The sequence below is a fragment of the Chinchilla lanigera genome, unplaced genomic scaffold, assembly GCF_000276665.1.
Source record: "Chinchilla lanigera isolate Chin_1 unplaced genomic scaffold, ChiLan1.0 scaffold00040, whole genome shotgun sequence".
In the NCBI taxonomy this organism is placed as follows: Eukaryota; Metazoa; Chordata; class Mammalia; order Rodentia; family Chinchillidae; genus Chinchilla; species Chinchilla lanigera.
Window position 1 is genome coordinate 4323164 of NW_004955441.1, and position 25425 is coordinate 4348588.

General features: G+C 44.3%; 1 protein-coding gene across 1 annotated transcript in view; it reads left to right on the forward strand.

Moving 5' to 3' along the window:
• Crim1 (cysteine rich transmembrane BMP regulator 1 (chordin-like)) overlaps nt 1-25425 on the forward strand; it is a gene marked incomplete at its 5' end in the record, with an annotated part of 145127 nt that overhangs the window by 47753 nt on the left and 71949 nt on the right. The window contains one exon of the mRNA XM_013517514.1: nt 19391-19512. Coding sequence (XP_013372968.1) covers nt 19391-19512 — 122 coding nt within the window. The remainder of the gene's footprint in view (nt 1-19390; nt 19513-25425) is intronic.

Here is a 25425-nt window from a genome sequence, read left to right on the forward strand (position 1 = left end):
CAAAAGCGCTTGCCTGGCAAAGGTCGTGAGTTCAGTTCCTGGTACCGGAGAAAAACCAAAACCCCCCCCAAAAAAAAAAAAAAAAAAGAAGCCCTTGATATATAAACATAACATAACACCATCTGCAAGTAGGAGGCCGAGCAGGGAGTCAAAATGGGTAAAAGATACAGGAAGGCACCTTGCCTCTCACTTTAAGAAAAAACTATCTCACAGCTAGTGATGTTCAGCAATGAATTGGGCCACTTCCTGAGGCCAGCTGAGCTCTCTGGGACCAGACAGATCTTCTTCCATCTGGACAGCCACCTGCCAGGAGTGAGCAAGAGAAATGTTACACTGGAGGGGAGGGAGAGCTAGATGCCTTTCATTGTATCCCCAAGCTTCTGTGAATCTAGCGAACAGAAACTGTGCATTGTTTATTTTTATATTGCTTAATTTTGACTTTGGCACAGGACTGAAGGATACCCTTAAGTTAGATGTACCTGTGGTGTTAAATGGAAAATACGAAGAGGAAGTCATTCAAAATCCCCGGTAAATGATTTGCAAAGAAGGGATCAGTTCTCAAGCGCTTTAGTTTCCTGTGCTGTAGGCAGTCAGTGACCCTTGCGCACCCTCTGCCCCGCTGCACACGGATCCTGTGTTCCCACCTCTCGCGGGCCCTGTCCCGAGCGCGCCCTGTCCTGAGCCTTCGCGTTCGCAGCTGCCTCTTTGAGAACAGCCGTCCTCCGCTTCCACCTGGGCGGCTTCCGCCCGCTTGCACGACTGCACTTCCCCCTCTTTGAAGCGTTTCTGTCTGCAGCCCCTGAGGATGACTTGGGTGTCCGTCTCTGCTCCTTTGTAATCCTGCATAGCCCTTCATCGGAATAGTTTCTAGAATACATTGAAATCATTGGGGTTTTTTGTCCCTCTTACTGTGTAGGATTCTCCAGGAACTGGAGTCCTGTCAGCCTCTAGTACCTGAATGTAGTACGTCAGCCTACACTTACGGATGAGTGAGTGTACCAGTAGGCCCGTTCTCAGCCAACATGATTTGTGTGTTGAAGAAAGAATGAATAGACTTATGTTGTTGTTGCCTTCCCGCCACTGGGTGGTAATGCTATCTTTGTTCACTTTTAACCTTGGTACTCTGCCCTAGGCCCGCTTCCTTATGGTCCAGGACTCAGTGCTGCAGAAACATTCCATTCCAGCCGCTCTGCTCACCACTTGGCATCAGTCACCTTGATGTCGCCCTTCCATCGTTTTGAATATCACTCATTCTGTAGGACTCCAGTTAATTCCACTGCATCCCTGCAGTCTTTGTGCATCAACCATCCCTGTCCACCCCTGTCCATCCCTGAACTCCCATCTTTTTCCATGCTGTAAGTCAATCGTATCCTTCCTTGCACTATTATCTCATTGTGACATGCGTAAAGTCTTGTCTCACCAACTAAAGGGTGTTTCTGGAATTCAGCAATTCTGTCTTTCCCTTACATGTTCAGTAGGTGAGCTGGTGAATACCCAGTATGCTCAGGCTTATTGCTCAGCCTTACTCAGCCTCGTGTGTAGTATATTGTGGACAAGTCATACTGTGATAAGAAAGTAAAACTCAAACAATCATATACAAATGGAAATAAAAAGAAGAAAGCCCAATGTAGTAATAGTAGTACTCTTTAAGGGAAAAAAAAGCATTTAACTTCACTCTTGTATATGAGCCATGTCAAATATCTTTAAGGGTATGATTTTCAATCATGAAGCACATTGAAGAACACTGTATATAAAATCCTGTTGTGATTGACATCTGCTTGCATATTTATAAAGAGCATTGCAGAGAGCGTAGAGGCATATGAGAGCACGGCTGATTATTGGAGAATGCCAGGGTGGGCAAGAAGTCCTTTACATTTAGGAAAGAATAAGGTAAAATATCTGAAACTTTAGCTGTGTAAATTACCTTTGGTGATAGTAACAACCCCCCTTTTGGAAAGATTTATACTTTCATAGACTAGAAAAAGAGCTTATGGGCCTAGCCACATCTTTTCTTCCCTCTTCTTTTTTAAGACAAGGTCTTAACCATATCCAGGCTGGCTTCCAACTCATGATCCTCTTGCCTCAGCCTTCCCAGTGCTGGGATTAGAGACAAAGCTGCCACACCCAGCTTGCCCCTCATTTTATTTATTTATTTATTTATTTTTGGCTTTTTGACTTTTTTGAGACAGGGTCTCGTTATGCAGCTCAGGCTGGCCTTGAGCTCATTTTGTAGCCCAGGCTGGTCTGGAACTCTCAACAATCCTCCTGCCTCAGCCTCCCGAGTGCTGGGGTTATAGTTGTGCGCCACCACGCCCAGCGTCCCCTCATTTTAAAGAGTACATTTCCTCCCCTTCCCTTTCGTCCTGTGTGGCATTGCCATTTCCAGTGAGACTGCTCCACCACTGAGACGCTTCGCTGCCTGTTTCTGGGTGAGGCCTCGCTCAGTGCATGGGTTTTCTGTAGAGTGGGATGTTTTCAGTTCACTCATTTATTATTTTTCACTCATCAAGCACAGTTGCGTTCCGAGATGTTCGTGTTGTGTGCAGTGTCTCTGTCCACGTCTGCCCCTAATCCGTGCCAGTTTTCCCTCCTGGCTCTGGTCTTCATGAGTGTACATTATTCCCTCTTTCTGTCTAGCACTCTGCTATTCCTTAATGCCCACCATTCATTTTTGGCTTTTGTCTGTCTGTTCTGAACTTGGTCCTATTTAGACATCATTCTTACGAGTGATACAGTTAACTTGTAACTGTTAGTAACTTGTTTTTCCCTCAGCCTGGCTTAGATTTCCAGACACCCTGTCACGTCTTTTCATGCTTTTCTACTGAACATGGTGTCAGCTGTGGGCAGGTCACCACACCTTGCAGGACAGAGTGGAAAGGAGGAAGGTTAGTGGATCTGGGCTTTAATGCTAGGCCTTACCCCTGGGCGCCCAATACCTTTGTGCACGTAGTATCTGTGTGCACATGCACGTTGTGTGTGTACAGGTGTTGCCACACATAAGGGAATTTACAGCAGAGAAATGTGCAAGTCATGTACATTGATATAAATGAAGGAAAAATAACGAAAGTCTTTAAGCAACATGCAGGTAACAGCTTAAAAGGTAATGTGCCTTGGTCCTTAGTTCTCCCTTTCTTATTTTTATTCTTTGGTAATACTAAAGATAGAACTTGGGACCTTTGCATGGAGTCCTTTTTTATTTTTATTTTTTACTTTGAGACAATGGCTTGCTAAGTTTCACAAGCTAGGCTTGAACGTGGGATCCTCCTGCCTCAGCTTCCCAGAATGCTGGCATGAGCCACCACGCCTGGCTATATTTTCACTTTTATCATCACTTTAACTCCATGAGGAATACACAGGTATGAAATTGGAATTTGGGAAAATAATTTTCTTGCTCAAAATCATAAATATTTTTTGTGTTCTTTTATTGCAGTGTTTTTATAATAGTGCTTTTAAAACCAGGAAGTAAATCAGTGCAATATCTCACTGACACATTTATTTATATCAGCATAGCACAAATGCACAAAATATATATGTCTCAGGTATTCGTTGCTGTGTCACAGCACCCTCAAAAGTAGTACGTTGTTGAAAATGGCACAGGTTTTTTTATTTTCCACAGTGCTTGTGTTGACTGGGCCGTTCTTGGTCAGCTGGCTGGTCGTCACAGGCTGGATGTCGCTCACGGGCCTGGGACCTCAGCAGGAGTGGCGGGACAGACTCTCCCCATGTGTTCCTTCCTCCTGGGCTGTTTCATATGGTAGCAGAAGTGAGAGAGAAAGTAGCAGAGCTTTTAGGGACCAAGACTGGGGATCCGCACATCACTGCCCTGTTGCTCAAAGCAGCTCAGTCACAGCTGAGCCCTGCTCCAACGAGTGGCAGAGAAGATCCGATCCCGCCTCTGGCTGGGAGCAGCTGCAAAGAATGTGTGGCCATTTTTTAATCTACCATAATATGCATTGGACTCACATAAATCCCCTGTAGATGTTATCTTCAACCGCAGAAAGCTGTGGAGTACTGTAGATGTGTGACCCTTTTCCAGGGGCTGGTGTCCTGGCCCTGGGGCTTAGGGTCCGCGGCACCTGCATCATCTTCCCTCGGCACTTGCCCATTTGCCCGGAACAGAATTGGGATGCTTTAAGCATCGTTCACCGCTTGTTCCTCTTGCCCTCCGTCTTCAAGGGCTGTTGTGACTGCCCGGTTACACGGGGTGTTCCCTCATCCCACAGTGTGGGTGGGGGATGCAGGAAGAGCTGCCTGATGAAATCGAGTTTGTTTTTTTAAACAAAAACAAAACTCGGAGAGTGTTGCATAGCAATTCCCTTCTGTTGTTCTTGTTTGAGAGAAACGATCCCCGCCGGCTGTGGTTGGAGGGTAGGTCCCCCGGGCTGTGTTCTGTGAGTTCCCAGCCTTTCCAGCTGGGCTGTTTGTCCAGAAGCAGCCTTCAACACAGATACTTCCTCTGTCCTCCTCGCTCTTCGCCCTTGGTGTGTGCACCTAATTTTAGGCTTCACTTAGCTGCGCTCGTTTTCTCCAGTCTTTCGGATGCAGCCTTTACAGGGTTGACCGTCACTAGATAAACAGTGGTGCAGTAATACCTCTATCTTATGTTCCTCAGAAGCAAGGTTTTTTTTTTACTAATTGTATTTTTTATAACAAATGAGCTTAATGTTACTGATAGTTAGCCATTCTGAATTTAAGTGCGATTTGTCCCTAACTGTTCACTCTATCACATTATCAGTCTATCTGTAAATATGCCTTTCTTAAAAGTGCTTTAAAAACCCAGACCAATTATTTTGGCATAGAAATAAATGTTCACGATGTCCAAAAGCTCGAAATAGGGTTTCCCTTGAGTTGGGTACACCGTGGAAAGCCGAGTTTTCAGGCTCGCTCCTGGCTTCTGCCTGTTCTGAGTCTTCTGCAGCCTATATCCAGGCACTCGGTCTCTTGTTCGCTGAGACACTATACCCAAACTCCTACTTTTGTTCTACTTGTTTCCCTAGCTCCAGAGTAATTAAAAAATTCAGATTATCTTTCTGATGACACGTTGCCTAAGATATGCCTTCTGTTTTCACCAAAAAATGTAATAGGCCATATTGAGCACTTGGGATTCTAAGTACAGCCCCAGGGGAAATATTGATGAACCTGAATGATAGAGCTCAACCCAGGACGCAGGTTGCAGTTGCATTTCTGTGTGGAATTGGAAGGACCTGCCTGGTCAGCAAAGGCACAGAGCCAACCACTGGGCTGCAGTGCCCCTGGGACCCTGAGCAGTCACCACCAGCTCCTTCCCACTGCCCAGCTCAGAAAACTTGACAGTCTGTGCTGGTACCTTCTTGGTTATCACTGTCGAGAATCAAATGCGTATCCATGCCGAAACTAGCGGTGGCAGACCTATGGCACACATGCCACAGCAGGCTGTTTGTATCATTGAAAGCTCTGAAAGGTTCGCCATCCCTGGAAGCAATTTGAGAGCTAAAGAGTACTCCCCTTTTCATTGCTTCTCCCTGCATTGCACATAGTGGATGCTAAGTGTGCTGGAATCCAGGGCCGCTTCTGCCTTAATTCAGGGCAAGCTTTTCATGTTATCTGCGTCCGTTTTCTTATCTGGGGAAGGAGAGGAGGCAGGATTAGATGGTTTCAAAAGTAACTTCTACCTCTCCATTCTTTGACTTTCCTAAACCCTTTAGAGAGTCAGAAACCCAAGCTGCTGGTATTAGAAAACTCTTCAGAAAGAAAGAAGAAAAGTTTTAGAAATTCTAGGATGCAGAAGACAGTGGGAGTGATATATGGTTTGTGTAGTGATAGGAAAGGGAGAAAGTCCAAGGGAAGTCAGATAAAAGGATGATCACTTCTCTTGCTTTATTCAGCTCCTCCACGTGCCTATTGCTTTTTGCTGTGTTTTACACTTAATTGTACGTCCACACATAATCGTACGTCCACACAGCCACGAAATGCTATGGAAGAATTTTAGGTCCTATGTTCCTAATTTGAGGAACCATTTCTTTCTATATCTCTTTTTAAAAGATCTAAATTAAGTTCCTTTATTATTTAGATTGGGCTTCAGTTTTATTTCTTTCCTATAAGCAGGGACCTCAGACGACAGTATACTCTCACATCACATCGTAGCAACTCCGAGCACTGTCTCTCCTGGAAGGGAAATGCGACGTGAGGAAGGGTGATGAGCCATCTCATTGTGTCCAGAAGTTGAGTACACAGCCCGTGACCAGAGTGAAGGTCATGGAACATCTTTCCTGTCACTGTGACATCTAGATGTTCACCCTCAGTTGCTTCCATTTAAAAATCTAGGACGCATAGTTCTCATTCCTCAATCCTGGTTTTCTTGTACTCAGGAAAACCTGTGTTGTGCTGTGTTGCATTCTGATAGCAGAGTCTTGGCAGATCGATAGCACGCCGTTTCTTGTGAATAAATGTCAGGATTTGGAGAGGAGCTTTCTGGAGTTCCAGAGCTCGTAGCCTGAACCTGACTCATTCTGGATGAGGCCAGCTGAATGGAATCTTTGGCACATTCTTTTCAGAAGCGCTTGAGTTAAATCAAAATTTTTCTAACCATGTGAATGAAAACAAAGTACAGATTTGAAAATGCTCAAATCTATTAAAAAACTTCAATAATTAAATACTGGTTGAGGAGCTCAGGGAAAACAGAGGACATTGGACCTGATGTAGAATCTGGTGATGAGTAAAATACTATGTGGCCCAGGTAATGAGTGATCTCAGCACCCTACAGATTTCACCAGTGCCAGTTGCAAGAAGTCTCCAGGCCTTTGGACGGTAATATGATAGAGGCATACACATAGAGTACTCTACCTTTAAGGAGAAACAGTCTCCTAATAGACTTGCTTTCTACCAAATGATGCAGCCAAACTTAAGAAAAAGCTAACATGCCAGCTTTATATTTGAACTCGAAAATCAGGGACTTCAAAAACTACATATGCGGGCTGGGGAGATAGCTCAGTAGCACAAGTGCTGCCTGGCAAGTGCAAGGTCCTGAGTTCAATTCCCAATACTTAAAAAAAAAAAAAAGCACATATAGCAAATAGTCATCACAGTTTTTCTCATTTGTCTCTATTTGTAGATATAGTTTCAGATCTTGAATCAAAGGATTCCTTTCCTACTGAGAACTTGGTGGGTTTTCTTATTGCTGTGCTCAGCAGTACCTGTCCACGTCGGAGCAGCAGGCTCTGAGTAACAGGATCAGAGTCATGTAGCATTAGAAGTGAGGATGGATGAGCTGCTCGATATTCCTCAAGCAACCCTTTGTGTCCAGAGTGCCAGGCCATGGTTTTGCTGTTCCTTTAGAAACCTTTAAAAAGGTACCAGGGGGTGAGAGTGGTGAGTCAGTGACTGTCAACACAAAGCCCGTCACCCCGACCGGACAAACCTCCCAGAGGCAGAAGCCTCCCCAGGTGGCTGGAGGCTGTCAGGGCTCTGTGCAGGACAACGGTAAGCTCTTCAGATCATCAAGTAACGTTTCACGGGCCCATATGCTTTTAACATTTTGCTAGGTAATTAAGTTGTTTATGTCGTGCCTGCTCCAGCTGATCAGTGGAAATTGTCCCTGAATATGCAGTTTCAAAAGGACTTTATCAAATTAAGAGCCTGGTAATTAATTATCATGTCCATCTGTTCCAAGATTCTGTCTCAAAGAAGACGGCATTATATAGTAGTTTTGGTTGCTTTTTGTTTGTTTTAGATTGGTCTGTTAGTAGACAGATTTCTTTAATTCAGTTCAATTTTTTGATTCACTTTAATTTGGATGATTTCTCCAGCTACTTTCTGGGGATAAATGACATTATATAATATGTAAAGTATGCATTACCATAGCACAGATTTAAAACATTCCTGACTCTTGACATGCTATGGTAGCGTTCTCTTGTTTTCAAACACATGTAGAAAAAATTTGGGAGTCTATTTGAAGCTCCTCTTTCTCAACTAAGAAAAGAACATCTATTCTGCTGCCCTCTGTCACAGTAATTCTTGGCCCAAAAGAGCAAGTCAGCTCATGACTAAAAAAGCCAGAATCTTATTAAACTCTGATGTTTTTAAAACAAAATAATTGTAGGAATTCCATGTTATTATTGGATCTGTCCCCAGATTGAAGCAAATATGCTTTCCTAGAAGTAAAGCCCTTGCCCATAGGGTACAAACCATCTTCCCAGTAGAGTGATTTGTCAATAATGTACTTCAGATGTGTACGCCCTGCGCTTCCCATGCTAGGGGCTTCTTCCTTGTGTGTTTCCCCAACAATCTGACTGGCCACTAGTTTTGTCTTTTATTTGTTTTAGTCTTGAAAATAAGCAAAGCTGCCACTCCACCGAGTCTGGAGTTTGGTCCGAATTGTCAGGATCATCAGCAGACACTGTATGTGACCCTCTGACTCAAACTGGAAGACAGTATCTTAACTGAATTCCTTAAGACCTTCAGTGAAGTTTGAAAGCAGAATCCACAGCATAGGTAGTACTGAACTCGAAGGCTTTTGATACCTATCCTGTGGTAACTTTCCAGTTGCTGGGACACAGTATCCAGTACCCACAGCTTAAAGGAAAAAAGGTTTAATTTGGGTGACAGTTTTAGGGGGTCCAGCCCATGGTCTGCTGGCTCCAAGACAGAAGCATCAAGGAATAAGGACATGATAGAGTAGAGGTCCTTAGTTCATGGTGGCAGGGAACAGTATGAGAGAGGAAGAGGTGAGGGACAGATACACACCCAAGAGCACATCCCCATGACCCACCTAAATACACCCAAAATTGTGCTTTAAAGAGTCAGTCCCCTACCTGATCCCAAGCCATTCAGATTGACAGCCCCCTTTAAACATGACACATCCTCTTTGCTGAAGCATCACCATGATTCAGAAACCAGAACACCCTGGACAGTTCTGCAGAATGCTTTGTAAAGTTATTCTCAGACCTCATGAGCAAATCTAAAATGTTCAAACCCTACCGCTTTGGAAAATGCCAAAAGCAACCTAAAATTTCATGGGATGTATTTTACCCTTTAGTTACCTTTGTGTAAGTAATAGCGCTCCTCTCATTGTAGCTGACGCCGTTTGCAGAAGGGTTATATCTGCCCCATAGACACTGAACTGCAGATGGAACCCTGCAGATGGAAACAGCTGGTTTTTCTTGGACTTGCTGTCTGTTATAAAGACAGCACATGGACAGATACATTAACTGTTACCTTTTGCTGACTGTGCTTGTGTTTGAAAAGGAAAGGAGTTACATATCGTGGCTCTTGTTTCTATAGATCAGTCAGCTGTTCTCGAGAAGTCTTAATGACACATCCTGTGACATTGCTCTAGCTCCTCCTTATTCTCTTTTTTTTTTTTTTTGGTTTTTTTCCGGTACCAGGAACCAAACTCACGACCTTGTGCTTGCCAGGCAGGCGCTTTTGCCGCGGAGCTAAATCCCCAGCCCTCCTCCTTATTCTCAATAGATGTATTCCAAGACTCTTAGTGCCTGAAATTGTACGTAATACTAAACCCTATATGTACTGTGTTTCTCCTATCCACGCGTAACTCTGATCAACTAAAATTTATAAGTTAGGCACGATAAGAGATTAGCGATAGAACAGCTGTATACTGGAGTACAGTTGTGTGCTGTAGGCTGCAGTAGAAGTTATTTAAAATGCAGGATTGTTTCTGGTATTTTTTCATTTGACTATGGGTAATTAAAACTGGAAAGGGAAACCATAAATAAAAGGGGCTCCTGTAGACTGAACTCTTTAAGAGCAGGGACGTACCTTGCATGTTTGCAAGGTATAGCACAAATAAATATAAATTTGTCTGCATTGTATGGACAGTGTGTGACAGTCTCAGCATCAAACCTCCTTGTAGTGTTGGGTTTTTCAGGGAATAAGTTTTTGTGGGTTTTTCAAGTGCCAGGTATTGGGAGCATGAAGCCTAAGGGAAGGCAAACATTGGCTAGTTATTGTGACTTCAAGTGTTAGTCCTTTGGAAGTAGAAGTGTGCAAAATAACAAAAAGCTCACAAAGAAAAACTAATTTCTATTTGGAAAACTGTCAGAATTGACTCTTGAGCTGAATCTTTAGGAATGAGGCAGAGCTCTCCAGATGGAGAAAGAGAAAAGGGCATTCTAGGCTATTGTAGTCATTGACTTTTTTTTTTAACTTTTAGTGTCTACCAGTTTCAAACATTAGCACCAATCCCATTTTCATGATTCAAGAAAAATGGAATTCATGACAGTGTTGGATTGTTTCCCTATAACCACCCCCATGGCAAGGCCGTATCACTTGTTTATGGAGTTTTCTTCCTTTCCAGTTGCGTATAAGTAAAGAATGGTGTGCAGAGTCTGTAGACCCATGCCTCCTCCTCTGGCTGTGTCATCTGCCGGTCCTTCATTAGATCCCCAGCCCTCATCTCAACACAGTGTGCTCTGATAGGCTGAACCACTGATGCTCTAAGTACACTGTGTTCTTTCGTGCCTCTGTAAGTGGAACAGGTTCTTTCTCACCTGAAGTGCCCTCTCTCTGTCACAGTTAATGGGCACTCACAGCCACGCCCCACCATACGCACCTGCCTGCACAGCATCGATGGTTGATCTTTGTGCCTCCAGTTAGAGGAAGCATCTTGGAAGAAGCAGCTCATGGAGGCGAATGGACGTGTGTGAAGCACGAGGAGGAGCTTTCACACTGACCGTGTGGAAGGTTCCTGCCAGCAGGGTTCTCTTCCCAGGCAGCCCTCAGCCCACAGGAAGTCGGTAGCTTTGGCGCTCAGTGGGGTTTTTAAGATGACCTTTTTGGGCCATCTTCACACTGGTGACCACCATTTCAAAACAGTGTGCTTCACGTAAAAACCTGGCTTCTCTTGAACCAGGAGGAAGACATAGCATTGTTGGATTTATGTTTCTGCTTACAGTGAGTGGTGACACCCCCTCAGAGGTCACAGACCATCTTGATAGTTACTCTCTACCCTTCTTAGGGTTCCTGCTGGACTCCTGCACTTTCAGATTTGCTAGTTTTGGTTTAAATGACATTTTTGCTGTCGAGCTACTGGAGACAGGAGAGAAAAGAGGCGAGAAATATAAAGGTACTGGGAAGATGGTGGGTTTGGGTGTAGCACCAGGAATATGAGGCTGTCTTGTTAAAGAGATGGTAGCAGAGTGAAAGCTCTGGGAGTGCACCTCTCTTGAGGGTGAGCGTCAGTGTGCTGGCAGCGTGGACAGAAGTGGAGGCACACAACAGTCCTAGGACTTGTGAGCATTTTAACCACCCCTATTTCCATGCGGTTCACTTGAGACCTAGTAAGATAGGATAATTTGTCCAAGGTCCCAAGGTCACATAGCTCCTAAGTAGCCAGAACTCAAGCTACTTAGGAGGCTGATAGCAAAGCACTCCCTGCAGGCCTGTGCCTCCTAAGGAGCTAGGTAGGAATCACAGCCACAGAGGGGGGAGGGAGTGTTGTGTGAGAGAGGAGAGCCGTGTGGAGTCATCGGTGGTCACCTGGGAGGACACTGACCTTCCTTCCACCGCAGGTGGTGAGTGAGTGGTGGGAAGCACAGTCCCCCTGGAGAGGGCTGTGAAGCAGAGCTGGTGTTAGAAGCAGGTTGGAGGGGAGCCTGTGGAGGTGATGGGTTTGGCTGCAGAGGAGAGATGGGGAGAGCAGAGGCACAGTTGGAAGGAGGTCAGGACAGGAGGACTAGGCCCTGGGAGTTGAGCCATGTGTGGGGTGTGCGTTCCCCAGGGGAGGTAGGACAGTCCTCACTTGGCTCTGAGGACAGGGATGAGAGGCCGGGAATTGACAGCCTGTGTGGATCCAAGTGATACACACTTCGCATCATCTGCTGCAGTGCCAGCCATGGCCTGGGGGACTGTCAGCACCCCCACCGTGGAGTTGCACTCAGGTTTTGAAGTGGAACATTTGTTAGTTCGGGGGCATTGGTGTTTGCTCCTCATGTGCGCAGGGCAGGGGATTGGATGGGTCTGTATTACACTGTCTGTGGTTACAGATCCAGCACCTTTCTAAGCCGAAGGCAGCAGCGTCCTGTGTACACACAGCGTCCACCCAGCCTGCTGCACGTACACTCTCAGTAGAGTTACAAAATAGTTACCTGTTCATAAGCCAGCAGATTCTGTGTTCCAGAGCAGCCATTTCTAATACAGTTGGAGGTTCCAGTGTCAATTGGGAACAAGGTACATTGCTGTCGTAAACTTCGGCTCACATCCAAGCCGCAGCCTTCCTTTCAGAGTGTGATGTGGCAATTTCCCTTCGTTCTTCTTGTCCACATTGATCTTTTGTGCCTCTCTCCCTCCCATCCTGCCAGCCAGGGAAGCAAACACAGTATCTATCTCTCCAGACCCATGGAAGTGGCAGCCAAGAGCCTTCCTGTCCTGGCATCCTCAGCTCTCCCTGCTCCGTCTCGGACTGTGGAGTGGGACTGAGCGACTCAGCGCCTGCCAGGTCCCAGCCTCGGTGGTTTTTTTTGTTTTTGTCTTTTTGAGACAGGGTCTTCCTATGCAGTTCAGGCTGGCCTTGAGCTCACTTCGTAGCCCAGACTGGTCTCGAGCTCGCAGTGATCCTCTCGCCTCAGCCTTCTGAGTGCTGGGGTTACAGGCGTGAGCCACCACGCCCGGCTGCCCCAGTGTTTTTAGCAGAGGTCTGGATTGTTTCCAGCTGTGTTTCTGGGCCTCTGGATTCCGACTGCCAGGTGTGAGTCCCTTCAGAACTGCCCCAGCTCTCCTCCTCGGCCTGGCACATCAGTGCTTTCCTTTGCAGGAAGCACTGCTTCTTCCTCCTTACATTTACTTGCTGTAGAGCACAGGTCTAAAATACAATTTTATAATCCTTGTAGAAAGGAGCCATGTGGAATAAACTTGTATTTACCCAAAATCTCATATTGTTTATACCACTTTTCTTCCAGTTTAACATCTTAAATTTCCTGAGCTGCATGCCAGCCTTGAGAAGGATAACATAATCAGGTGTCCCTTGAGAAGGCTAGGAAGAAAAAAAGCTGTCAGGACTGCTTCATTAAGGCCAGACAGTGGACCTCATCACTATTACTAATAGTGGGAAGTGGAGTATGTCACCTAATGTCCTCGGTTTGTGCCTTCTCTGCAGGAGAGTTCCCGTTCTCAGAGGAAAGCAAAACAAAACATGGAAAGCTAAGTGATTCACTCTTGCCTCTGAAAGGAAAGTGGTGAAGAATGTGGTTTGTGTTTGTGCAGGAAGCAGCTCCCTCCAGAATGAGAGATGGCTGCAGGACAGAGGCGTGCGGTCCTCCGTGCTTCCTGAGCCAGCTTCCCTGCTTGGGTAGTGGAAATACAAAGAGATCTTGCAGGGTTTAGTTAGGAGAAGGGGAGGAAAGGTGGAGGAGGGCTGGCGCGTGGTCAGTAGGAAAGTTGTGAGCCTAAGGTGCTTTGAGGGGAGAGGTGCTATTTTCTGTAAGGGCAGTTGGACCCTCTGATGGGAAACCTATTTGTTTTGGCTATTTTGTTTGCAGTTTTTCCTCTAACTTACACATACCTGGAAAGAAGAAATTTAGGAAGTACAGTGGAAAGATAATGCATCAAATTTAATTAAAGTTGAAGATACTTTTCATAGAATAGGGGTGTGCTTCATGTGTCATGATTTCCATTCCTGACAAGCTATTTCATTAATACATGGTGTGGAAGCTTAGTAGTGCAAGCATTTGGGCATTTTAATGCTTCATTTATCTTCATTACCTTACTGGAAGGGAGACAGTCCCCCCACCTGTAAATAGCAGTTTTTTAATTTGTAGACAGCAATGTGTCCCCTTTTGAAGAGCTCGGCGATCCATTCCGATGTGGAATAAAGCCAATCTGTTCGGGGTTAGAAGTATTCTTTTCCAGAGGGCCTCACTGACTTGTTTTTCCACCAGGATGTGAGCACAGATAAGCGTCAGCTGAGGGAAGATCAAGATCCTGAGAGTTTGCTACTTCCTAGTTTTCTCCACTGGAGGAACTTATTGCAAGAGGGTGTTAGAATAATATTTGCCTTGGTGCTGTGGCTCCCACCCGAGTTCACATTCCAGAGGCCTTTCAGTTCTTCCTGGAAGGGCTGTGGGAGGGCAGAGGACCATCTCCCTGTGGCTCCTCCTGCAATCCTTCTGGTTCAGCATCCTTTAAAGTTTTTTCTAGTCATTCCGTAAAACAAGGCATTGATTCTTCTCAGTGGGTAACTTTGAAGGATCTCAACATGCCTCATTGGGACCTCCACATTGAGGGATTTTTCTAGCATGTTGCTTCCAGGTGGCAGGCAGAGTCCTCTCTGTCAGCACGTGAGCCCAGTGTATGAGTTGTTTTTTTTTTTTAAACTAGAGCTGCAGTGTTCAGGTTTAATTTCAGGATTGGTACTTTGCAATAGATAAGTGGGTTGTGGGTTGCAGTTTGGGCACTCAGTTACTGGCTTGAGGTCTTCTACCTTATGAGAAAAAGTTATAAATATGCAATTACTACACCTTTTAGACAATAAAAAATCAGCATAACACACTCCCAGGTGGAGCCAGGCCTGAAGGTTGAAGCGCTAAGGGAGGAGGACAGTGTGGCGCTGCAGGATAATTGACCTGCTCCCGAGACAGGGCCCTAGCCAGGGGAGGATCCCCCAGAATCAGATCGCAGTAGTGATGGTGGTGGAAACTGCAGCCACGGAATAATGGGATTTTATACAGTACTTAGCAGAAAGTTTGCTGTGATCCAACCACCTCCCTTCACAGATAAGAAAACGAAGCCTGTGTGAGTTTAAGTGGCTTGCTAGAGCTTGCTCACGCATTGTTCCAGTGGAGGCTGAATTAGATAAATTAATAAGGGGTTCTTCCCTTCAGTCACTCAGATGTGGTGCCTCTCCTGAGCAAAGTTGCATAGATAGGAAGGCGTCTTTATAAATGGTTGAGGATATGTGTATACTATAAGCATAGCTCTCATTAAAATGTAAAAACCAGCCATACTTGTTTAACTGCACATTAAGCTGTGGTGACCCAGACCCTGCACACCTACATGCACTGTTCTCAGAGAGTGGGTCCAGGTTCCTCTGGAGAGGTTATGATGTGGATAGATTCCGTGATTCCTCTCCAGACTGACAGAAAACCATCCTCAAATGTGATACCTTAGAGTCTGCATTGCAAACAAATTCTTCGGTCTTCTACATACTCATTTTGAAAAACATGAAAAAAAAAAAAGCTCTCAGTCTGAAATGTGTAAAAATAAAATAGTGTGAAAACTGTGCGTGCTGTAACCCCTGATTTTATAGCCATGAAAAATGTTGTTCCAGATTTTTGTTTGGATAGCACACTCATTTTCTTCATTTATAAGACGGATAAGCCATGCCCCCCTCCACTAGAGGAGTGCACAGGAGAATCAATATGATTTTGATTCAGTACAGGGCACAGGTACACTCTTAAGAGTTAGGTACCCAAGTGTTGTGTTCAAGATCAGCAGTGAAAAGATGAACACTGATTCTTGCTGCTGCACCAGAAAAAGCCTATTAGGATGGATTGGTCTTGAGGGCACTGGGGATTCTCCAGAGGCAAAGGAAAGGAGGGGATTTGAAGCTGAACGGACCTCTGAGCTGGGGCACAGGGGAGCAAGGGAGCGTAGGTGGACTCAGTGAATGGCCATCACTCTTGTCCCAAGAGTACAGATGCCTGGAGCACCCAGTAAAACGTGGAAACTCAAAGGAAGAAGCCGTCTTGGGAACGCCTAGTAAGCTGTGCCCAGGAGCCTGGACTTCGGCCTTCTGGCCTACCTGGGACTGTCTGTGTAGTCCGGGAAGCAGGGAACACGAAGGGAAAGTATGCGCTGACAAACTTTCGTTTGCAGACCAGCAAGGGGACTCAGCCTCCTGAGGAGGTGAGTGCCCCCTAGGGGCTTAAATGATGGCCAAGTGCTGCTCATCATTGCACTCAGCACTCAGATGCCCACTATGCTGATTCCATTACCCACTTCAGGAAAAAGACAGCTAAGTCCCACCTGGCTACAGCTGTGATTGCATTATGCAGAAATTTATTAATGTGATACTTTGATTGATCATTATCTTAATACTGAGGATAACATTAGAGGCTTGATTTTTCTGGCAGATTGCAAATACAGGTTGCTTGTTTGAAGTTAAGAAGCCCTTAGCTTTTATACTGTATGACTCAATGTATATGAACTGTCCAGAAAAGCCAAGTACACGGAGACAGCGTAGATTGGTGGTTGCTAAGAGAAGGGAGTGGCTGGTAGTGGGTAGAGGATTTTTCTTTGAGGTGATAAGAATGTTCTGAAGTCAGGTGCCAGTGATGGGTGTACAACCTTGTGAATGTAAAAAGACCGGATCGCACCCTGTAAAGGGGTGATGATACAGTATGCGGATGCCATCTCAGTAAAGCTGCTTTGATTTGGTTTCTAGAGCCTTTGGCACTCTGTACAAAGTGTCATGCACATAGCTCTGCCTGGAAGGGTCTTTATCACTTAGGCTTAGTGCTCTGTTTCTCTCTTGTATCTTCGTTGTGTCAGTAGTATCACCCCTCTTTTCTTCATGTCTATCTCCATTCCCTCAGAAAGGTTTCTATAAGGACTGCATGGCGGTTGCAGAAAAGCCCTCGTAGCCAGATAAGTAGTCTGCCCTAAGAAGAGTGAAAGGCTGGTGTTTCAGGCTCAGAGAAGGAGCTAGTGCAGTATCTAGAAAGAGAGCTGAAGAGGAGGAAGGGCTGAAGCAGGAATGCTCAGGAGCCAGTGAGGCGAGCAGTGTGAGCGCTGCAGAGGCTCGCAGGGACAGCACGAAGGGAAAGGGAAATGGAGATACCCGAAGAAAGGTGCGTGCGCTCTAGAGTGTCGCGTGTTAGGATGAGACGCTGGTGAATGAAATGAAGAGTAGTTGACATGAGTGTGACATGGTTTGGATGAGGGGAGACAGATCAGAGTGGCAACCTGGGAGGAAATCACAGAGCATGGGCAACCCTGTTTAATTTCAGCTCAGGTGAACTATATGGAATTTCTGTTTGTCCATTTTCGACCTGCAGCAATGGCAGTTTTCCAGGATTTCAGCCTAACAGATAACTGTGCAAGAGGTGCTGGCGTCAGCCCGGATTTTCAGCTTTTGTGGTTCCTTCCTAAGTTCCTCCTCCTTTAGGGTGCCAGTTTCAGGTTCATAGGAACCTATCAAAAGCCAGAAGATACCAACAGACATGGAGACCTTGGAGGGATAAATAGACAAGTGGACAGGAGCCAGGAGCATGCCAGCCAGCAAAGGTCCTTGGCCCTACTGTGCAGTCAGTAGAAGTAACAATTCAGCGTGAAAGGTTCTCCTTTTCCAAGTGGGTTAATAGGCGGTGTGTGCAGTTTTAGATCTTCTGCGAGGTAGTCGTATGGGTCTCTAGGAAGACAGTAGAGGTCTAACAGTGTTCGGAAAGAAGTCAGATGCAGACTTAGTCATGGTTTTCAGTGTGGCATAGTTTCCAGCAGCCCACAGGAGAGCTAGCACAGAAGTGCATGTCATGCTGGGGAAGGATTGCTGAAGTATTAAAAGACAACATCTGAAGTTGTATTAGGGGGTAGTTGCACACTCTTTGATGTTTACACTATAATGGTTCCCTACAACACGTCAGCAGGCAAGAATGTGAATCCTGGAAAATGTGTAAGAAAAGGTTACCCTGGTAAGATGTTTACACTGTAACCACATCGAGATATTAGGACCAGGGTGTGCCCTCTCTCCATATTCGAGACTCATCCATCTGTAAACTGTGAGAGTTTAAACTGTACAGAATGTCCAGTGCAGTAACTGGAAATAATACACTGTTGCTGATACATCACAGTGTAAAATGACAGTGGCTAGGTACATAAGCATGAAAGAGTATGGGGTAACCACACACTGAAAACAGGGTTCACAGTTATTCAGCCATAGAAGATGCCTGCCGTGCAGAAACACAGTGAACTGAGAGCTTCTACTTAAGCTCACATTGAACAGGCAGACACTTACTTTAAACTATAGGTAGAAATATCACTGCAGCAAAATCCTAATTATCTAACACCTTCCTCTCCCAGAAATCCAGTGTAACCATCACCCCACAGGGATGGGGCAGGGGGCCACTCACACCTTTCCAGTAGCTTTAGTCTCTGTTGCAAATTTTAACTTCTTTGCTTTCATCTTTCATAGTTAACTATACATGTCTTTAAATCTCAGAGTCTTGATTATTGAAGTACTTGAAGAACACAAGCATATTTCAACTAAAAATAGAAAAAAAAAAAAAAAAAGGAAAATAAACCAATCATCCAGATAAGAAGGAAAAAAATTAATGAACATGTCAACAGTTCTTCCCTGCTGGGAGCATCACCTCCCCAGATGTTACCCTCACTGCACGTGAATACCAGCACACTGTCTTGTCAGGATGGCTTTTAGGATGGCTTTTATTCCTGTCAACTTGAGAACTCCCCCTGCTGAGGCACCTCCACTTCTGACCCACAGTTCTGTCCCCAGAGGAGTCTGGGAGCAGAAGTGTAGTGCTCCTTCCTTGTATCACGGTTATAGGCTGATACCCAGCTACCCTGAACGTCTCACTTCCTGCTTCCTGTTTCGTTGTGGCAGATGAGACACTGTATCTCCTCTTATTTTTACCTGCACATATTCACCAGATTTGTGCACTCAGGCAGGCTTCTCAGTAGAGTTGGAGTTCAGGGTAAGAGCCAACGTAGCCCTCCTGCAATCCATTGAACACCACATTGATGTGTATAGAGCTACATGCACATACGGTAACCAGAAGATCCAAAAAGTTAAGACTTTCCACTTCCAAGATGGCTGCCGCAGAGTCCATTTACTAAAGTTTATGCCCTGCAGTTATAAAGAGCTCCTCGGTCTTCATTCTCCTTCTTCTGTTCCGCAAAATTATAGGTTAAATGCGGCTCACGATGAGGGTGCTCCTAGAGATAGTCATAGTGGAAAGACAAAGCTAAAAAGCTAATCAGGTAATCATTGAATAAAGAAAAGCTTGTGGGGAACACTTGCGCATCAGTAGTACAAAGCTGCAACATGGGGCCACTTACTGCAGGAGGCTCATTCTGCATCGGCCCCCCTTGAGCATTATTAACTCAGAATGATATAACATATACATTGAAAGACGGCCCCATGGCAGCTGAAAGTGTTTGTTATGCTCCATTCCAGTCTGATGAAGTAAGAAATGAAGTAATACATCTTAGAAATCTTTCTGCCAAAATGGTTAAAGCTAAAAGCTGTATCTGTAAAGGAGACGAGCTGTAGTTACTTGGAAAGCAAATTCCATCAGCACCCCCTCCCCTTTCCCCTGTCCCACTGACACTAGATAAATAAGGCTTTGTCATATAGACCTGGTACTTTGCCACTGCCACTTTGTGGTCTCCCAACTTCTATGTTGTTGTATTCATGGGGTTTTCCTTCCCTTTTCTTTGGTTTCAGATGCGAGTGTCTCTCTGGCTTATGTGGTTTCCCCGTGTGTGAGGTGGGATCCACTCCCCGCATAGTCTCTCGTGGAGATGGGACACCCGGAAAGTGCTGTGATGTCTTTGAATGTGTTAATGGTACGTGGTTTCTCTTGTTCTCAGAGAGTATACATTTGTGCTACAGCAGGAGGAGGAGGGAGGGTTCAGTCTAGCTGCTTCTGCCTTTTACAGAGCAGAGAATTTATTCAAGCACTTGCTAAAGGTCACTCAGAAAGGAGGTTTGCTTCAGGTCCTGTAGTGTAGTGGAGAAAGGTAGGATGGGAATCACCATCCCATCAGGAAGAGAATTTTGGAAATGTAATAGTAGATTGCATATAGCTATCATACTTTTCTCGTTTAGAATATGAAGAGATTGGGATTTCAGTAAAAATGATCACAGAGCACATGGTCATATTCCTGTGCACTCAGTAACCTGTCCACTGCTGTCAGGAGGTGATGTAATTAAAGCCGCATGGGGGTTGCCATAATTTGGAATAGAAAAGATGTTGCCTGTCTAGTTTAGTGTTTTCCTACTGAGAAGAGAACATCTTTGACAGATGTCTGGCCATCGGTATTGACCTGCGTTAGGCTTAACCCATGTGAGCCAGAAAAAAATCTTTGGCCATAAGATTCCCTCACACACAGAATCTGTCTGTCTGTCCTTTCACCCTTCCTAAGAGAGGTAGCTTTTTGGTGACTTCATACTTACTGGATTTTGATGCTCAGTGGAAAGAGAACCTAAAATGTGTTTGTCCACCAGAGTTTTCCGGGGTGGGGAGGAAGCAGAGTTACGTTAGCTATGAGTAATTGCAAAGCATCACTTAATCAGTACCAAATCTCACACATAGAAACGTCCGCATTTACCACTGCCTTTAAGGATTCAACCTGCAGGAAGCTTCCTGCCCTCGTCCCAGGCCCGTTAAAGAAAAGGCCACGTTACAGTTGAGTCTGGCTGACTGCATCCCAGGAGTCTGTCTAGTGGGCGCATGTTGTGTTGCTTGGGTTTGCTCTGAGGAAACATCTGTGGCGTGGCTTTTCGGTTAAGACAGGACATAGACCACAACCAGATGACCTCAGTTTGAAAACTGGTTCCTCCGCGTTCTAGCTGTGTAACTGAGGAAGTTTCTTGGTCGCCCTGGGCCTCAGTTCTACATCTGTAAACTGAAGTGAGAAATAGTAGATTTGAAGTGAGAAATAGTAGATTTAAAGTGAGGTGTTATATGTGAAGCGTTGAGAATTGTGCTTCAACGCTAAATAATCTTTGTTATTCTGTGTACCCACCTTCCATTCACGTCCAGACAGATGCTTCTGCCCAGTGGTGGTGGGAAATGGATACATTAAGGTCGAACGTCCTGGTGCACAGACCTTAAAAATAAAAATACAGGCATACAGGGAAGGGTGCAGGGCAAGTTCCTGTGCTATATCTCTTCTCACCACTTGTCTCCACCCCTGGCATCAGCCACCTGGTAGTTTCGTCTGTTAAACACCAGGCAGTGGACAGGCAGACCTTTCTGTCTGGTTGTACTGTAGTGTAATTGATGGTAGGTGATTCCCAGTAAATAGTTGTACTATTTTCTGTGAATACTTAACTGGTGCCATAATTGTTGTACCACTTGAGACAGAAAACGCTGCTCCTTACCTGGGCTCCCAGCATCCTGGATATGCTTGCTTCCAATATTCACCTCTCTGAAAATACTCCGATGTCTTTCTCATTCTAGAATGTGAACTGCTAGAGGACAGGAGTCTCAGCGGTTCACCTTAGGCCCGTGGAGATAAGCGTTTTTCATGCCTCACACAGGACTGCAGATTTTTATGAGGGAGTGACTTAGTGATCTGATTCAGATGATCCTAGTTTCCTGGACAGGCAGCTGCTAAAAACGAGCTTATAGAAGGATTATTTCATGGGAATACTCCATCTTTTACTGCCCTGTATTTTAACCCTTAGTCATTTTTCTCCTAAAAATACGACCTAGCGTAATAAAATTTGCTCTTGTTTTCTCTAGGTAAGGAAGAAGGGTATCTTTCTCTTCCTTTGCTTCTTGATTCTAGAAATTGAAGTGTCATGCCTTTCTTATCAGGACATTAACTTTACATCTTGCTCTAGTCTGATGTGTCGAGGACAGCTAATAACTGCACCTTTCTCAGTGACCTTGGAATCGGTCATCAGGGCCTGCCGTCCTTTATAGCCATGTTTTATAGAGCCCTGATTTCAGGAAATCAGATTTGCCATCTGCTATGAGAAAATTTTGAGACCACAAAACAGGGTCACTGTGTTTCTAGTGGTTGCTTTTTTCTCACCACCATAAACTTACTGAGTGAACTTTAATTCTTGTCCTGCTCTATAATGTCTTTTATTATATTAGCCATTCTATTGTGGAAGAGATTAGAAACTGTAATACTATGAAGATTTCTAATTCTATGGAATACTTTTAAGGACATTCTTCCTCAAAGTCTGTATTTTACTTGACGTTGACATACATAAACCCATATTTACGTAGGACTGTGTATTTTTTTACCCAGTATCCTACAAAAATCTTTTGTCATAAGACCACCATTAGATAATACTACATATCAAAGCTCCATTATTATCATTTAGAGAAGCAGAGGTCTTGTAGGGGCGGAGGGGCTTGCTTAGCCACAAGGATTTGAGGCAACTTTACAGTGAGAACAGATTCAATAACACAGTGGTAACATATTAATTAGAAAAGAGAAGCATAACCATAGGGTTTGTAAGTAAAAGTTGAAAGTGAAAATTAAACAGATAGTGCCCACAGGTATGCAGGCTGTGTCTATGTAGTTGCTAGAGTTAAACGTCAGATTTGCTGTCAAAGTGATAAAAGAAATAGGGTCAGATACAAAGTTCCTACTTTCAGAGACAGAAAGCCTGCTGGACAGAGCAGTGCTGTCTCTAATGATTTCTCACATGGAAATTAAAAAGGAAGCAACGAGTGTTGAAGGTCCTGGTTTCAGGTGCTTCACCACCACAAGTACAGAAGCCCGTGTCCTGTGCTTGTTCTTCCCAACAAAAAGCAAAAGGAAAATATACAGTGCAGCTTGGGAGAAGCAGTTTCAGAAAGTCAGGCTGACCCAGCTAGAGCCTAGGTGCCAGGATTCTATCTTTCCATGTCAGGATTCCCCCCATGCAAGGGCCCCAGCCCCACATGCAGAAATGGAGATTGCACAGCAGCGGTCAGTTCCCAAATTGCCATCAAATGACCCGTATTCTTCCATAATTTTTAAAAAATTAAGCATTAAAATGATAACATAAGATTTAAAAATATTCACATGGTACTTGAGACTCCTGAGTTTTGAGAACACTCTACTGGGTGAATAGATGATAAAAACATCCTCCATAAATATACTTCTCTTTGCAGTTGGGTTTATACAGTGTTCTTCAAGTGAGTAAATGAATTGGTCTGTGTTATTACTGCATTGAGTATCAACCAATTGAAATTACCTGAGATGTTTTTAACCTCATAGTGTTTAATACTTAACAATATAGTGAGAAGGAGCAGGTATCTCTTGAGGCCAGTCCACATTCCCAGTTTTAAGAATGAATCATTGGTATAGAAGAGGAGAATCTCCCTCTTCTTCCAAGAGCCACAGAGAGCAGTGGGCAGGTGGGGCAGAAACTGGAGATCATTAGTCTTACATACAGCAGGACCAACCAAACACAGTTCTGGTGGGCATGAAGTAGGCTCAGAGAGGAGCCCAGTAGCTTATGTTTTTACCTTGTTTCTGTGCTATTTCAAATGTTTATGGTCCCTGCAGCACTCGTGAGTCTTACAGCAATATTAAAATGTAGGTTTTTAAATGCACACTAATAAATAGAAGTCTTTCCTAAGGTCATGCTGCTCACCCAGTAATTAGTTGCTGTTTTATTCAGGCATTTTTTAAAGGTTCATAAAAATTGGAAGTCAGCCCTAACAGAATTTTCTTTCAGACATTAACATGTAAAATTGATCATTTGCAGGAGAGCCATACCTAAAATCTGCTTTCTCATGTAAAATTGTGTCCTAGAAAACTTGAGACCAGTGGCCCGTTAATAAGAAAGCTAGTCCAAAAGACACCAGTTTTTAAAAATCCCGTCTTTATAGCAGTTACGTTCAGTAACATTTTAAAAGCATGTAATGTCTACTACACACATGGACAGACTCTCATGCTTTGAAAGAAGCATTCTGTTCAGTGTGTGTTTATTGAGCTGTCCTGGTGTTCCCAGGGGCTAAGGTACTGTTACAGAGAGGTCCTTTGCAGTCCTTTATGAGTATTAACCCCTTTCTTTATCCTGAAATAATATGTTTGATGAACTCTCTGGCACACACATTCTTTCCCAGTAGAAAGGGTTTCTCTCCCTTTCAGGAACTTGGAAGCCCTTGTACTAGCTTCATAATTATATCCATTTGCTTATAGAGAAGTTGTCAGACATTGGCCGTCTGTCCTGCACTTGTCTTTCCTTTGGTTTCAGCTCTCTGTCCATTTACTGCTGTCCATACAACTGAGCTCCCCACTCCCCAAGGAAACGCGACCAGAGGAAAAGGGTGCACCGTTTGCTGCTGAGAGGGTGAAGGAAAAAGCAGCAGAAGTATATCTGTTTGGCATTTTCTTCTGTTTTCACATTTGATGTGTAGTTCTACATTTCAGTCTTTCTTTTGCTAAAATGATGTATCTGTCACCATCTGCCAGTCAGTATGATTTGGCAGGTGGTACTGGTTTACTAAAAATCTGTATTACAAAGTTCCTTTTCTCAACTATATTAAAGAGGGAAAGAATTTTCCAGAACTTAGAAACATAAAATTTAATTGGCAGGCTCAAAACACATCCAGAAATCACTAAACAGACACTTTTATATGTCTTTGCATTGAGAAGGACAAATTACATAGTAAATTATGTCTTCATAATACATTTCTAGTCCACATCCACTTAAATCATTCTTGGGTGGCACTCTGCGCTGTTCTGGGATTTGCATCTTTCCTTGGCTGGTGAAGAAGTAATTGGCCATTAGTCCTCATGTTAGCCTTTTATCATGTACTTTTTTGAACAGCCTTTATAAATTTCTCTTTGTTTGTGTTGCAGATTTTTTACCCAGAGGATTAATTGTGCTTTTCAGGCTGTGCTTTGGGGGATTCTCCATCTTTCTAAATTCTACTCCCTTCCTCTTGTGCTTAGCTAGTGAAACCATGGGTACACCCACCGTGGAAACAAGTCCACCTGCAGCCGCTTCGTGCAGAACCGCAGTCTTCCCTCCTTGACCCTTCAAATCTTATACCAAGATTTGTAGCTTCACCAGATGGTGGATGGGATTGAGCAACTCAAATAATATTGATTGGTTTATAAATTTTTCTTCTCAGTTTGCATGGCTGTTTAACATTTTTTTAGCATTTAGTTTTGCTTCACTCCATGGCATGCAAGTTTGATTTATGCAATCACTTCATCTCTTACAGTTTTTGGAATTTGTGGTCTACCTCCATAGATCCTTCCAGTCCCAGTTCAGGTAACCACATTGACTAAAAGTATATAGAAGAATTCTGAGCTACAATAAGATGCTGGGGTTTTTTAGTTTTTGTTTTTTTTTGTTTTTGTTTTTTTGAGACAGAGTCTTAATATGCAGTTCAGGCTGGCCTTGAGCGCACTTTGTAACCCAGGCTGGTCTCGAACTCGCAACGATCCTCCTGCCTCAGCCTCCCAAGTGCTGGGATTACAGGCGTGCACCACCATGCCCAGTTAAGATGATGCTTTTTAACATAACGTTAATTTTCTGAAGAAAGAAATATATCCAGACAGCACTGAGAGGTCTAAGCACACACCTCACTACATGTACGTACACACACAAACAGAGCTTGGCTCTCGTTCCTCACAAGTTTTACTTTCCTCATTGACAAACAGGATGGATGGATGGATGGACGGATGGACGGACAGAGAGAGAGAGAGTGTATTAATATATATCTTACTTGTCCATCTTCCCAGCAGGATGGTTGTAAAATCAAATGAGAAAATAACTGTTTTTAAGTTCAA